Here is a 16,470-nt window from a genome sequence, read left to right as displayed (position 1 = left end):
GGACAGATATTAGAAGTCTGCTTCTCCCTAGAGACACAACAGCAGCACAGGCAACATCTGTGGAATCCATTAGGATCTCTGTTTGCTGTCACATTTCATTACACATAAACTGTGACAGTGAGAGACGGCAGCCTCACGAGAGGGATTTAGATGATAATAGATTTTTATTGATATCATTTCTACTGATGAAGGCGTTAAACCCAGGTTTCTTCCCCTTTAATACCTGTATGTGACATTTTACCTGTTTGTGACACTTCCCCTCCCAGCTTTATGTTTCCCCGCCCCAAGCCACATGATAAGTGAGGGTCTGTTTAAGTAAACAGAGTCATGAGGCGGAGTTAGGTGGAGGTCTGTGCACTCTGGATCAGCTCGGGGCCTCAGATTGATCCAGAATACTACTGCAACAAGCCTGTAAGATTATTTAAAGACTCTTGAGTACCATTTGGTGCTGGATGAGCATGAAAGAAAACACACCAACAATGAAATAGAGTATATGACTGATCGTACATTACATGTAAACACACTAATATGTGTAATGTTTGCACACTGATACGTGTGTGTATATTCTTCACTGACCTGTCACAAAGTGTAGAAACGGGGGGAGCTCATACTCTGTTTTGATGCCATGTTGTTGACACATAACCTTCTTATCTCACAAGGCTTTGGACACACATTTGTAGGACTGACATGCATAATGCGAAAACAAGTCTGTTTGTTATATTGGTCATATGGGCTGCAGTGTAATACTTCATAATAGATATATTTAAAAACTTCAATATTTCAACAAGGCAGTTAAAATAATATGCATTGCTGGGGAAGTTAAACGTGATAGTGGACATTTTTCATTGTGTTTCTGAGCCAGTAGTAAGTTGTCGTCATGGATTAAGTTTTTGGAGCCTCATTGAAGGATGCCTTGGTGTTTATTCTCTGCTAGCATTCAAAGTGTTTTATCAGCTGTCTGAATTTTTCCCTGATCCTAAGAGTTGGCTAAAAAGAAACTGCAAGCTCTGTTGGCAAATGAAGAATATCATTTGTCAATGTTTTCATGTGGTAAACCAGAATTATATTTGTTCTTGCCAAAGTTTATTAATCCTTCATTTAGTCACTACATTCTTGTCTTATCCTCCTGCATCCCTTCTTTCTCTCTGTTGTCTAAATACCACAAACTTTGCATGGTTTTCAGATCTTGTCCTGACCAAATTATATATATAACATTATCATGTTGCAGTTATGATTCAGAATCTATATGTATGTGCATATTATAAATTGATTTGTGTGTTAGCCATGAGATGACAGCTGGGGCTGCTGTGACGGTGATCCACCCTGTGCTGGGCTGTTTAATCAGCTGTATAGAACTGCAGAAGTATTCATGTTGTATACAGAGGAGGGATGCAGCCCAGGTCAGTAAACCACATTCAGACTTTGGCAACAGGTTGACATATTAGGCTTCAACTGAATTAATCGGAAAAGCTGTCTGTGTTCTGTGACTGCAATTGTTTTTATGTGCCTATTTCAGTGGGCAGTGTGAATAGACTCCCCCGACCTGCAGCCCTGTTTCTTCCAGCTCATTGATTTTGACATGAACCCCGTCATCCTGCTGGGGGGGTTTTCAGCATTCTTTGCCCTCTACCCTTTCCTCTGCTCACAGTGTATGGTCCTGCTGGAACCTGAGCAGCTCCAGGAAGAAACTCTCTATCAGGGCTCTGCCAACCCGGCCTCTGACTACCACATTGTCAAGAATCTACACATCACGAATGTGGTCAATGCCACCACCAACTGCCCTGGTGCTTTCCCCAGCATGCTTAAGCTACCTGAGGCTGTGTCTGAGCGACGATGCCCAGCAGGACCTGGTGGAGGCGCTGCCGCTGGCATCCAGGTACATCAACTCAGCCCTGATGGCTGATCCTGCCTGTCCACTGTAGTATTGGCAGGGGTCGCAGCGCAGCACTAACGCTGGCCTACCTCATGGAGCAGAGACAGTGGTCGCTGCTTCACGCCCTGTGCTGGCTGAAGGAGCGGAGGGCATGCTCGGCACCCAACGTGAACTTATGAGGAGCTGCTGTTTGGAAGCAGGCTCACCTCCCTGTGATATTATGATACTCTGAAGCATGCAGTCAGTTCAACAGGATTCATGTGGGAAAGTATTTAAAAACAGAATGGAGGCTACAAAATAGCAAAATCATTGTTTATTACAGACATATGCAGTCTGAATGCCACTGAGATTTAGCTAGTCTAGATTTGTTGCATACATACATATTGAAGTCAATTTAACAGTTTTCCCCTCTCTCTCTCTCTCTCTCTCTCTCTCTCTCTCTCTCTCTCTCTCACACACACACACACACACACACACACACACACACACACACACACACACTTAGCTCCACCCCGTTGAACTCGGTAGCATGCAGCAGGAATTCCCTCCCTCCTATCACACTTTTTGGGCTGGGAGGAAGGAATTTTCTGGAATGTGGTATAAAGAGGAAGAGGTGGCTACAGGTGAAAATAGTGAAAAATATGAGTTTGCCAGAGTAAAACCACACAGAACTGCACAGACTATTACTATACATGGAGACACAACCTTGCCAAAGAGTTATGTCAATGAAAATAAGTGCTAAATTAAAAAATCCCTTTTAAATTGGGGAAAATGGCCAGAGTAAAAAAGAAGAAGGGAATAAAGCACAGTTTTGCAGCACATTTTTGAACACGTGGCAAAAGGGTGACAGCCACTGGAAGCATTGCACACACTTCTATTTTTTTCTTTTTTTTTTGCTTTAAAAGCCCAAATAGTCTACTCATCCATGGCTGTCCAAGACAACAAGACACCTCCCCTAGCAATCCGACGCCAGCCCCCAAAGTCTCTGGTGGCAGGAGACTTTAGGCATGTGAGAATCTGCACGTAGCATTTGGACTTCTAGGAATCCAGATCCTACCACCAGATGGCCAATAGTGCGCCGAAACGCCGATAGAGAGAACGACCAGACCCCCTCTTCTCCTTCTTCTTACCGTGAACCAGGACGGGTTGAGCTGAGGCTCCAGAGGACCAAACGACCGGGGGACACATTTGACCGTAGGATGCTGTCGCTTAGGTAAATACTGCCTCCTAAATAAGATAAGGTCGCATTTCCACGTTGTTCTCGCGTTACCCCACAGTTCACGGACTGTGATTTACTTTTTTCTTCTTTTAAGTCGCGAGCGTTAAAAATGCCGTTAGCCAGTTATTTCCACTAACACCAAAGTTGGGTTAGCTTGCTCGGCTATCTGGAAACTAGCTAAACCAGGATGAAACTTTGACATTTGTGATGGTTCTCTGCCGCAGTGAACGACGTAAGTTTAAACATATTAGCGTTAAAATAGAGCTTAAAGTCGAAAAGAGCTAGAAAAGTAAAACCTAGCCGGGATTTTACGTTGCTTACGAAACTTGCTTCAATATTATGGCATTCCAGTGCAATGCAGCGTGGGATGCTGCTGCCTTCAGCGTTATACATACGCAGGTTAACAGCGTGATGGCTTATTTAAGACGTATCTCTATTCTTTACTTAACAGTCACACAGTCATATTGCACACTTAAACTGTTGGTATTATGCAGCTGTGGGATAAAAACTAACATTCAATGGACACTACCTAACTATTTTGTATATTCTTGTTGTTAACATTAGGTAATTAGTCCGTCAGGTTGGGGGTAAACAAACAGCAGCAGCTGCCAGAAATTAAAAGGGACCCCCGCTGCTGTCAGTGAGTTTGTGTGGGGTTATTGAGGGGTTATTCCCGGTGGAAATCCGTCAGACTCCATTGGGTAGTGTTCGGTTCTCGCATGAGTTTCCCCGGCGGGGAGGGGCGAAGACGTGGCAGTCCTCTTCCATCCACATCCTGTGTTATCTGACTCCATGGCTTCACTCCTAGTTAAAACCTGCAGAAGATATTTCACTCGAAGGCAGTTTCTCTGCGAGGACGCCACAAAAATTACAATAAAACTTAGTGATATAATGACACAAAGTATTGCATACTTTTCACCATAACACCCTGTGATTTAAAAGGGTCTTAAATGAACGGTACTACTTCGTGGGATTTACATTGTTTGTGACACAATAGCATATTTTTTTGTATACAGTCAGCGATGTAAAAATATTGTCATGATACCATACATTAATCTTTTTTTTTTTTTTTTTTTTTGCCAAATGGAGGCTAAACTTTTCCTGTTTATACTGAGGATGAATGTATGCCATGCCATTATGTTTAATCTATCTTAGTTTTTTTATATTTATATATGTGTTATACACCAATTGTAGCGAATATAAGGTAGCCTTTTGAAAAAGGAGTCTCCAAAAGAAAAAGACACTCCTTGCTAGTATTGCTATTGCTTTAGGTACGTCTCTGTCCAACATTAGAACCCCACACCCGAAAGCAACTGGTTCAGTGCTGATTTCTGAGGTGTGTTGAAAGCAATTCAAGGCAGAGTAAGAGGGGTAAAAGTGACAGGAAAATGGAAAATTGTAAACTCAAAAAACAGTGAACATCACAAATCATTATCTATCAGTGTTTTCTGAGGGTGGACGGTGGATCCTCCCTTGCAAATGAGAGCACTGTGATATATTCTCTTTCCCTACTATTAACATGAAGTTCATTGGAAGGTTAAGAGATAACATGTCTGAACTGAATTCACCCCAAATAACAATTAGTTTTAAAGGTTAGAGAACAAAAACGTTCAGGCACAGGTATAGGCAAAGGTAACTGGTTCAAACAAACGGCCTCGCAAGTGTCTGGCAGGTTAATTTTTAAATAGCCACCAGGAATGTTTTGGAGTCTTCACATGACACGTACAAGCATGTATGCATACAAACACTCTCACTATCACTCACGCTCACAGATCCCAAGTATAACCGTTATACTTACAGCTTTAATCTTGACATGACACTACAATATTATAAGAAGAGGGAGACAGTAGCTGTCACACTGTCATTACACTAATTATACTCATGTTGAGTTTTGTATCCTGGAGATCTAAAGCAAAAGAGGCACATTTATGGTATCTTGGAATGAGTGGCGGGCACCACAGATTCTCTAAATGCAGTAGTAGTGGCAGTTAGGGATTATGGTAATCTGTATCTTGCTTTGGAGTTTAGACTTAAATATACTTTAATTGAATTCTGCTTTAATCGAATACATACAGCTCTGACAGATTGTTCCTTCCTCTCTGCTGCCTACTGCTGACTTAAATTGAAATGTCATATGAAGTCATTCTTTTGTTTTTACTGAAGGCTTGTCCTTCAAAGAAGTCAGAACCTGCCTGAGCCTGTTGTCTGCCTCCAGTCGAAGCAGGCTTTAGAAATCTGCATAGATGCACGTTGCATGCGTGACCTTTGCTTTGCCATTGCGTGAAGGTCTATTTGAGTGTTTGCATGAGTCTCTCATCTGCGCAAGTTTGTTTGTTGTGGGAATTTACAGTGGATTAGTTATAATTGTACCTGAAACTTTTTGTGTTTTTATTTCACGCCATGTTAAGATGTTATACAGTCAAGGAATATTGTAAAATCAAAGTCCTGCAGTGATTTTTTTTCTCTCTCTAGCAAAGTCAGATTTTGATGAAATAGTTTTGGCATCAGCAGCTCACTCATAAATCTAGATATAACATAACCAAATCTGGAATGCAACTGATTTTTTTTTATGATCAATAAATCGGCTGATTATTTTCTCTACATTGAATTGATTCATTGTTTGGTCTATAAAATATAAGAAAACAGTAAAAATGGAATCTCCTATTCTGAAACCAAGACCAAGAAAAGCAGCAAATGTTGGAACCGTCAAATGTTTGACATTTTTGGAATCTCTGAATGTTTACGTTGCATCATTGCAGTACTTGCAGTTAAAACACTGTGTATATGTATATATTACCCTCTGACTTCAAAAGAAGACTCCAAATCAAAGACATCAAAGTAGTGAGGCCATTTGTCTCTTAATGACCCTATTAAAAGTGCCTCCCAAAAGTGTCTGACCTAAAGAGACCTTGCTTAACGCTATACTGTCTCTCGGTAGGAAGCGTTTTCAGGAACCAAAAAAAGAGTCATGCTCAGCTTGTTATCTTGCTTGTCTTGTATATAAGATATATCTTATAAAGCTCATAGCTCTATAAACACCAAAAGATGATAGTTTACTAATATCTGCTGTATTAGTAACACACCAGGCATTTCCATTACATTAACATCCCACCAGGGTAGAGAATAGATACTAAGGTTTGTATGCACAGCTTCAGACTTTTGTAGTATCATTTTGGATTCTGTTGGAATCATTTCTTTCCACTGCTTTCTTCCAAATCTACTTCCTGCATTGCAACATTTTATCTCAACGTGCTACACAGAAGTTCAGTAAGGTTCAGTTTGGGGATAAAAAATGTGCCAACAAACTTGAATTAAGATTTTGGAAAAGGTGAGATCATTGGCATATTTTTGAAAGCACATTTTCTTACACCTATATCCAGTCAAGTTTATTGGATAATGTTAACATGAGTTATTTTTATGTACAATTGATTCCGGGTGTTGATTTTAAATAAAAATTTAACATTTTCTTTTTCGTACAATGATGTCATTGTCGTAGCAGGTCCTCTGCTGCTGCTGACTTTCAACCACAGTAGAAAGATGTGGATATATTCTTTAAGGAACAGTGTGTGCACAGACATTGACAGCTGCCAGCACATTTTTCAGTTTGTCTGTGCTCTTTTCTCATTTCTCTCTGTATTGGTAGAAAATCAACAGTGCCACTCCTCACAACCAGAAGTCCTGGTGTCATTTTGGCTCCAAAACCAGACTGGACACAGTGACAGCAACCACAGTCTTATATTTGACTTTGTGTGGTGGTTGGTAGGCTGTACCTAAAACTGAACTTAAAAGATAAAGGCAAATTTCAAAGTTTTTTGTCTTAAGAATGATGAATCCTTTTGCTTTGCCTTACTTGTATTTCTATTAAAATGTTTGTCTCTATTTCTAATCACATTAAAAATCAGATTTTCCCACTGACCTCCTAGTAATAATTATCTAGCTTGTAATAACAGCTGCTGAGACTTGTGGTAATGCAGAAAAAGATACATTTCCATGATAGATCTGTGGATTATCCGCTCCTTAATAGTGCTACCAAATAATAATAAAATTAATTCAGTAGGAGCAGCACTGGAAGGAGTGTGAAATGGCATATACAGTATAACACAGTCAATTCGGTGATTAACCTCCTTGACATTTTTTAATCCGCATGATTCAATTTTAAAGATAATGTATTCATCAATATATCTAATTCTCTCACCCATTTTTTTTCAGGATGGAGTTGCCATGTTTGTGTTTACTATTGCTGAGTTGTCTGAAGTCGCTCTCCGCCCACAGTGACTTCTTCACCTCCATAGGTAGAACCTAAAACATACACACACATATTGATGTACTTATGCTTGTATTAATATTGCAGTACTGACGGTGAAGAATCTCTGATTTGTATTCCTCAGGCCACATGACTGATCTGTTATACACAGAAAAAGACCTCGTCACTTCTCTAAAGGACTACATCAGAGCAGAGGAGAATAAGCTTGAGCAGGTCAAACGGTGAGTGGACACAAAGTTACACACATGGATTAATACACAGAGATGCATCCAGTTACAGGAGCATAGCATTTCATACACATGAGTGTACACAAAAGAGACACTGTACTACACACACTTCTTAATATTTCGGATGAATAATTGCTTGTGGATTGTACACATGGTTTCTAACCCTGTATTGCTATCCTTGTGATAGGTGGGCAGATAAGTTGGATTCGTTGTCTGTCACAGCCATACAGGACCCTGAGGGCTTCTTGGGGCACCCTGTCAATGCATTCAAACTGATGAAGAGGCTGAACACGGAGTGGGGGGACCTGGAGAGCCTTGTTCTCAGTGACACCACTGATGGTACAGATAAAGTCTGCTCTGAGCCTAAGAAGATAATAACAAACACCAATAACAAACACAAAATATGTTTTTCCAATATTTTGTGGGTCAGGTCTGGGCCAGGGCTTTCTATATATTTCCTTGGATTGGCTGATCTTGGCTGAATGTTTTGCTTGACTCTTAAAAGACACGTATTAATCCAGGGAAAGCTGCATATGTTTGCTTGTTTTCATCAGTACTGTGCTGCTCATTTATACGTATATTTTAGTAGAAATCGAGTGCCTCACTCAGTCACCTTGACATAAGTTATTGAGGTAGAAGAAAATATTTCTCATACATTTCTGCCACATGTCTGGTTTCATATACAATTATAATTCTCTCACTGAAGATCAAAGTCTCTTTAGCAGACTCACAGACCATTAGAATCATTATTCTCCACTTGTATGGTTGTGTATCCCATACATAATCATCCTAATGTATCTTTCTCTGTGCTCTCCCGTCCATTTCTCAGGATTTATTTCTAACCTGACCATCCAGAGACAGCACTTCCCAACAGATGAGGACCAGACCGGGGCGGCTAAAGCTCTCCTCCGGTTACAGGACACTTACAGACTGGATGCCAACACCATCTCTACAGGAGACCTACCTGGTAAGGGCCTTCAATCTGTGCATACTACAACTACGTTGCATTAATGTTAACATTACAGAGTGCCATGCCATGTGGGGATAGATCGTTTTTATTGGTTTCCGTTATAAGGGAGCTGGTTATATTTTCTCCTGTGTCAATGTTCCCCTTGACGTTCTCCTGCATCCTCTGCATAGGAGTGAAACACAAGAGCCTTATGACTGTGGAGGACTGCTATGAGCTGGGGAAAATCGCCTACTCTGATGTTGATTACTACCACACAGAGCTGTGGATGGTCCAGGCCCTGAAACAGCTTAATCAGGGCGAGGAGTCCACTATAGATAAAGTGACAGTGCTCGACTACCTCAGCTACTCTATCTACCAGCAGGGGGACATAGAGCGAGCCCTGGAGTACACCAAGAACCTGCTTGAACTGGGTGAGTCCCTCCACGCCATAAAGTATTTTTCCAATTTTGAAAACTAAATCCGGAGGCATGTTTTGCCATCTGAAGTGATAAGTGTCCCTTTGGATCCTAAAATGTCTGCTCAAGGTAAATAATGCGCAGATACCAGACTTTGTTTTGCGTCTTAATTACATATTTATATAGTGATTAATGCAGTGATTTTACTGTAATCAAAAAGGACTTGTGGGACTGTGTGTTTTATTAATTTGACACTGAATCGTTGTAGAACTCACTAAACTGCATCAGGGATGGATTGGTGGAACAGTTTGGCAATTCAATTGTTGTGATGGGATTTAATTATTTTGTTGACACTTTTACTTGTTTTTGTAAAAGGAAAGTCAAAGAGTTTTTTCTGCTACTCTACACACCATTGCTCTTGATTAATAGTATTGATAATGTTGCAATACATTTCATGTCGCTACATGAAATGTATTGATAATGTTGCAATACATTTCATGTCGCTACATTTCAAACAATGTTCCGCTAAAGCCTGGGAGATGACCCGTTTGTGCATCTTGTTTCTGAGAGTTGGACAAGGTGAAACTGAATAAATGCCATATAATTATCATCATGTTGGAAGCTCCGTTATTTTGATTGCAGAGTAATATTATGACGACTATTATTTCTGTTGGGCTCTCATTTTCCCATTTTAGACCCAGAGCATCAGCGTGCCAACGGCAACCTGAAGTACTTTAACTTCCAGTTGGAGAAACTGAAAAAGGCTGCAGAGGAAGAAGCCCAAAAAGAGAAAGAGCAAGGGAAAAGAAAAACAACTGGAAAGAAGCAGAAGCCCAAAAAGACGGTCTCTAACTCGCCGGTCCCAGAGAGGAAGAAGTATGAGATGCTTTGTCGTGGAGAGGGCAACAGAATGGTGAGGAAGACAAAAAGACACAAAGCACAATTTATAACTTAACATATTAACATATGTCAGCTTCAACACTTGCCCTGCTTGCCCTGCTTTCCTCTTCTCTCCATCAGACCCCCCGCAGGCAGAGCCGGCTTTTCTGTCGTTACTTTGACAACGGTCACAACCCCATGTATGTGCTGGCACCTGCCAGGCAGCAGGATGAGTGGGACCGCCCCTACATTGTCCGCTACCTTGACATCATCTCTGACACAGAAATAGAGAGGGTCAAGCAACTGGCAAAACCACGAGTAAGTGATTCTCCATAGATGCTTTTATAATACCATATGATGATTATATAGACCCTTTCAATGTTGTTGCATCGCTAGGCACCAGCTTGGGTCCATGTTTACTTCCTGTCAGGTGATGTCAGTCACATATACAGCAACAGGAAATACACTGGGACACATTTGCAAAGTTTATAACTGTGCAATAGTCTATAAAGCGTTCTTGGTTACTAACAGTTGACTGTAATCTAGTAGGAACATTCTTTAGGCTATTTCCGTTTCTGTTATGTGGTTACATGTGTTGAGGAGTGGGAGGTCAAAGCTGTGAGGCTGGTTGGTGTAATTCTTCTAGTTAGGCAAATACACACGCACACACATGTTTGTGTGTGTGTGTCTGTGTGTGGGTAAATCATGTCCCTGGCTTCACAGCTACGCAGGGCCACCATCTCCAACCCCATCACAGGAGTGCTGGAGACAGCGCCATACCGGATTAGTAAAAGGTAAGACATATCCAGGAGCCGCCAAGAGCAGAGGATATAGGAGAGAGCTCAGAAGGAGAAAGTGAGATGTTCTCCTCCTTCTCCCCCTCAATAACTCTTTTCTCCTCTGTACTTCTGTCCGTCTATATCACTTCATTTCTCCTCCCTTCCAAAGCTTTAAGGCTCTTGAGCTGGCAAAGGATCCAGCTAAACATTTGAAATCACAATCCTCATAATACATTGTGCTTTCAACCATGACACAAACCAAAGAAAAATGGAAAAACATGCATTCTTAGAGCCAATGGATATTTATTTGTTTGGAAAAAAGAGTGCTGATGTTTTTGGAGGATCTATTGTGGATACGTTACTGCACAGGAGTCTGCTACAGAAAGGGGGAACTGTGTTACTTTTTCTGCTAGTTGATATTAACATAGTTGCTTTTGTGAGCCAGGAGGTGTATCAGAGGTACTAATTGAGGCCCCACCAGTATATTTCCTTATTTTGAAATGGATTTTTTATTATTTTTTTGCATTGCATTGCCTCATGGAGCACTCTTGGCTCCCCTAAAGAATAAATTTGACAACTAGTGACCGGATCTGCCTTTCTGTTCTCTCTCTCTCTCTTTCCTCCATCACACTCCATCATCTATTTTTCCTTCTTATATTTGTCCGCTTTTCCTCCACCTCCCTGTCCTCGTGCTGCGGGAACTACTATAGTTAAGGCGAGCCACGGTGCATGACCCCCTAACCGGGAAACTTACCACGGCCCAGTACAGAGTCTCCAAGAGGTAAGGGGTCACAGGCTTACTAGGCGTTCCACAACGCCTCCTCCATCCTTCTCTTTATCTTCATCTCTGTGCCCTGGCTGAAACACTTATTGAGCCCTGCAATCAGTCATCACAATGGAAAAAATTTAAATGTGTAGCTACACTTTAAAAAACAACACTAGAGGAAGATTTTATTTTAAGTTGAAGTGACATTAATAGCATTCTGCCAGAACACCAAATTGAGCTTAAGCACAGTTTAAAACAAGAGTAACAATCCTCTGTTGTTGTTTTTTGGTGTAGCAGAAATATTCTTTGTTCTTTCAGTATACTCAGCAATTTAGGAATTTTCATGGTTTCAAACTACAGATTTGTGGAAGTTTTCTTTCCCTTAGCCATCCTACCCATATTATTTATGATCTGAGAACCCGATCTCTATTCCTCATTGCGCTTTAACACACTGTATGATCTCACTACAGCAGCTGTGGTTGTACTATGCTTTGTCGACTAACATATAAGCAAATTATATATAATATTAATTAACTTCCTGGATTTGGATGCACAAATTAAATGCACAGATAAGCATTCTGCAACTGGTGGAAAGAGACATTACCATTTTCCTGACATTGTTGATTAAAGTTGGTTACCTTATAGTTAAAAATACTGTTCCACTTCAATAGATACATTTCCTGTTATAAATTAGTCCTTCACTCCACCCTTAAAAATAGCAGGCTTCGCAGACCACTATAAAAACAAGTTTCTTTGGTTTTACAGCTCTTGGTAATTAATGTTTGGGTGCGTGTGCATATGGGTACAAGGGTGTGGTGTTCCTTTCATGTTTTTGTATGTGTTCGTGTTAGCCAGCGTGTATTTCCAAATTCAGTGAACATCGAGTGAGAGGGAGCAGACAGAAAGACGGATGCAGACAGAAGAATTTGACCACTCGCTGAACTGCCTGCAAAACATCGGGAAAAATGTTTTGGCTCCAGCACCCCTTCAAAAAGAAAACGTATTATCAACACACACTGTTAGTAAAAAAAAAAGCTGACTCATCTCACTGCCTTTCTCATACACACACACACACACATACACACACACACACACACACACACACACACACACAAGGTCAAAGCAGATCTTCAGAAAAAAAAAAAACTAAATCTGTAGATGTTTGAATTGATTCTTTCCCTGTCAGGTCAAATATGTGTTGGTCATTTCCTGTAAAATTGTGTCTTCAGTCCTCATTTTATGTGTGGTATTGCAGTTTTTTATGTGGATACTATGTCTTTTATTGCATTAATATTTCACAAGAAAGTTAATTGCCATGCTTGGTCAAGAGCTTATTTTATCAGGGGGGCTTCTCTTAGACTGTGGTCTGAGAGCAAGTATGAATGGTGTGTAGTGTCAGGAAAGTTAAATCCATGAAAATATTTTAGTTGAAAAATGTCTACATTATGAAGTGCACATACTTTGAAATCAAGAGCAACCCTGACCTGATTGGAGATTCTGAATCTTGGGCCGGTTTCTTTTCTTCCCCTTTTCTTCATAATTCCACTTCCATTTTCTGTCACCTGATTGTATTGCCTAACTTCGCTTTCTTTTTGAGCTTTTTCATGGCAACTTTTCAGCATGACACGTCTCTCAGTCACAGACACCTCTACTACCATCTAGTGGACAATATGTGCAGAACTGACATACTGTGCAGCACGTCTGTCTTCTTTTTCAATTGTTGTGCTTTCCCTCCTGTATTCCAGTGCTTGGCTCACTGGCTATGAAGATCCACTAATTGACAAGATCAACCAGAGAATTGAAGATCTCACAGGGCTGGAAATGGACACTGCTGAAGAGCTGCAGGTAAAAACGTGGTTCATTGGTTGAAGGACATTCAATAGTGTTTTTTTTTTCTTTTCTTTGATTTTCATTAAAAAAGGCAAAACCCTGTCGAAAAGGTTCTCATAAACGTGATATAAATTCAAACCACTCCCCTGCCCTTCTGTTTGTTTCTCAATCTGTGGGGCTCTGGGACTTAAATCATATTTTATTGATCTCTGTAGGTTGCAAATTATGGCGTTGGAGGTCAATACGAACCTCACTTTGACTTTGGAAGGGTAAGACCCTTTGTGATTCACACATGCTATTTTCTCCAAATGTACAGTAGTGTTAATACGCCAGGACATTAAACCCGATGCTGACTCTCTCCACAGAAAGATGAGCCAGATGCCTTTAAAGAGCTGGGCACTGGGAACCGCATAGCAACATGGCTCTTCTATGTGAGTAAACTGTTCCCAAATACACCTGCCAGCGTTGTTTACCTTCAGCAAAAATATGTTTGCCTTTACTTTTACACTTGCAGTCAATCACACTCCACATTATTCACACGTACATTTGAAGAGAGTAGGACATGTACAGCATGGACAAGAAAAGTTACAGCCATTATTAATCTGAAAGCCAACAATACAGTAATAACAGTTATTTGAAGTGACTGAAGGAATTTTATTAGGTTTAACTTGTAAAAATTGAAGGAAGGTTTAAAAAAATCAGGCCTTAACGAGGCAACGATTCTCACCCCACATGGTGTGAAGTAAAACTTAGTTTCTGTGGGTAGAAAAGCTGCATATAAACTGAGAATTCTCATACTTACATACAGCCCGGTACTAAACATAAAGAACCATCTTTCATCTCTGATTATGGGCTTTGCCATTGTGCATAATCATGATGTTTTCTTTAATCAGTCAAGTTTCAATATTCATGTGAGGCAGATGATTAATTATTTGGATGTAAATGTGAGATTCCAAAAATATAATTTGTAGGCGTACAGAGTTATTTGATTTGAAAGATAAAGACTGAACTATCTTGACCTCTCCGTTGCAGATGAGTGATGTAGCAGCTGGTGGAGCCACAGTATTCCCAGATGTCGGTGCAGCAGTTTGGCCCATGAAGGTAACCGCTTATTTTCCAGCACATATTACATAAAATACATTATTATTGACTCCTTAGCTCCTAGTACACACTGAAAAGTAGGCTGCAGATCCATTCGCCAACTCTCTCTCACACACAACACAATCCTCTAATAGGGCTACCTTTCCATGCAAAACAGGATCATGACCTTTTGCCCATCAATAAAGTGTGGGAATACATTTAGGAGACGGGGGCTGACCTCTGCTAACCTCTGTTGCCTGTTTGTATTGTGTGATTTCCAGGGCTCTGCAGTGTTCTGGTATAATCTGTTTCCCAGCGGGGAGGGAGACTACAGCACCCGACATGCAGCTTGTCCAGTGTTGGTTGGCAACAAGTGGGGTGAGCTCCTCTTTGTCTGGTTCCCTATAAAACTATCTATAAATATGAGTATATATCTCTCATGAGAGTGTTAACGCTAAAAGACAGGTGGCATGACCTAGACTTGAGTTTATAAGACAAGAAGTGTAAACATTCGTACTGTTTCAAAGTGATCATGTTCTCCCTGTGGGTTCTCATCGGGCACTCTGGCTTCCTCCCACAGTCCAAAGACATGAATCTAAGCGTAAATGATGGCTTTTAAATGTGAATGGTACAGATAGATAGATTAAGGTTATGATTATTATCTTTTCTCCTGTATTTAGTATCAAACAAATGGATCCATGAACGAGGCCAGGAGTGGCGGCGACCTTGTTCCCTAAATGAAACCGACTGACGGGAAAAAGAAAAACTCCTCTTCACCTCCTTGGCCTTCTCTCTCTCTCTCTCTCTCTCTCTTCTTGTGAACCACCCAGGACCAAAGAAAACTACTGCAGATCACATATGATACATATACAGGGGCCAAATTGCTCACTCCCTCTCTATAAACACTCCTCTTTCCCCCAGCTGTTATGCTCTGAGCCCAGAGATTGTTTGTGTTAATGTCGATCCCCTGGACAGTATTTGCATCACTATGAGAAATAACATGTCCTTAAGATTGTTGGAGGGTTTGCAGAAATTTGCTCGTGCCCTTTTCACTCCCATGTGTCTGTCTTTGCACTCCGTATGACCTCTTAGCTCGGTAGTGTGGTCCTTCAGTAGAGACTGAGCAGCTTCATCCCTTTCAGTTTTAACTTTAAAGGTCCAGTTCAGGTTTTTAAGTGGCTTGTCCAATTCATTGGATTCCTTTAATTTCATAAAACTACATGTGCTACCTTCAAAACGGTTTAATGTGTTACTAAATCTGACTTATTATTTAGAGGGATTGACTTTGCAGACAGTAGTTTCAGTGAATTTCTTTCTTCTCTTCTCTCTTTGTTTCCAATTAAATGTGGTAGCAATGTCTGTTTCCAATAACTTCATTTAAAATGTAAAAAACAGTGTGAAATGGATGAAAAGACGTCACCGTACATAAGAAAATGGTTAGACTCCAAAAATCTGACCAAAATTCAGGATAGTGTTTTGGTTGAATCAAACACATTATTCCCTGTAAGTTGTGTCACTAATCATAACGGATTGAAGTCGCATGGCTACATCTGTGCGGTGCATTTTCACATATCACATATCATGTTTGTTTGCTTTTTCTAAGTAATTTCAATGGTCACACTATGAGATGTTGTTTGACTTGTTGTACTTGAACATTGGGTGTCTACCAATGCATGGGCACACTTAACACTTGGACACAGACAAAGTTACATTCACCACAATGCTGCATATAATTTAGTATTTGTTCATCCCCGATTGTCCCAATGTTGTGTGATGACCCCAAAATGACCATCAGCTGTCAACAAGAGCAACAAGAGAAGAGTGGTACATGCACATTAGGAATAAGAAGAGCGGGCTGAATACACTATGTTGTGCCATGACGGGTTTAAACACCCAGCTTTTTATAGAGTGAATGATTCTGGTAGTTTTGTAACGGTGTTCAGTGCTCTCCAGTGTGAGAATATGTTTTTTTTTTTTTTCAAGGAAGATACATTTTATTTATATGTCCCAATCCAATTTAGTGTCGTTTCTGTCTTAAATGAAAGTCTGACATTGTTTGGGTTTTTTTTTCTACAATAAAGACTTTTATTGATCTCAAGTGAATCAACTGTGCTTGCTGCTGTATGTGTGGGTGGGTGGGTGATGGGGGGTGGGGGGTATGAAGGCACCACGTGACTGTCCAGTACTA

The 16,470-nt window shown here is 40.6% G+C and overlaps 1 protein-coding gene and 1 pseudogene across 3 annotated transcripts; both read left to right on the top strand.

Moving 5' to 3' along the window:
* Positions 1-1,289: 1,289 nt before the first annotated feature.
* On the top strand, positions 1,290-2,052 carry LOC311020718 (dual specificity protein phosphatase lip-1-like; annotated as a pseudogene). Its single transcript has 2 exons — positions 1,290-1,400; positions 1,517-2,052. The product of its transcript is annotated as a dual specificity protein phosphatase lip-1-like (transcript).
* Positions 2,053-2,900: 848 nt separating this feature from the next.
* Positions 2,901-16,385, top strand: p4ha1b (prolyl 4-hydroxylase, alpha polypeptide I b). 2 transcript variants are annotated; one of them, XM_084021895.1, is made up of 15 exons: positions 2,901-3,086; positions 7,302-7,384; positions 7,481-7,577; positions 7,771-7,922; positions 8,413-8,550; positions 8,724-8,963; positions 9,644-9,861; positions 9,969-10,145; positions 11,317-11,387; positions 13,118-13,217; positions 13,418-13,471; positions 13,568-13,633; positions 14,235-14,303; positions 14,564-14,660; positions 14,963-16,385. In XM_084021895.1, the coding sequence occupies exons 1-15, from the start codon at positions 3,073-3,075 to the stop codon at positions 15,031-15,033; spliced, it is 1,647 nt and encodes a 548-aa protein (XP_083878021.1). In that variant the 5' UTR covers positions 2,901-3,072; the 3' UTR covers positions 15,034-16,385. The 2 variants fall into 2 exon arrangements, with proteins under 2 accessions (XP_083878021.1, XP_083878020.1); XM_084021894.1 differs by lacking the exon at positions 11,317-11,387 and adding an exon at positions 10,551-10,621 and having other exon boundaries at positions 2,905-3,086.
* The last annotated feature ends 85 nt before the right edge of the window (positions 16,386-16,470 follow it).

This window comes from Eutrigla gurnardus, assembly GCF_963514095.1.
Source record: "Eutrigla gurnardus genome assembly, chromosome: 11".
Lineage (NCBI taxonomy): Eukaryota > Metazoa > Chordata > Actinopteri > Perciformes > Triglidae > Eutrigla > Eutrigla gurnardus.
The sequence above is the reverse complement of the archived record's forward strand: the minus strand, read 5'-3'. Positions and strand labels throughout refer to the sequence as shown.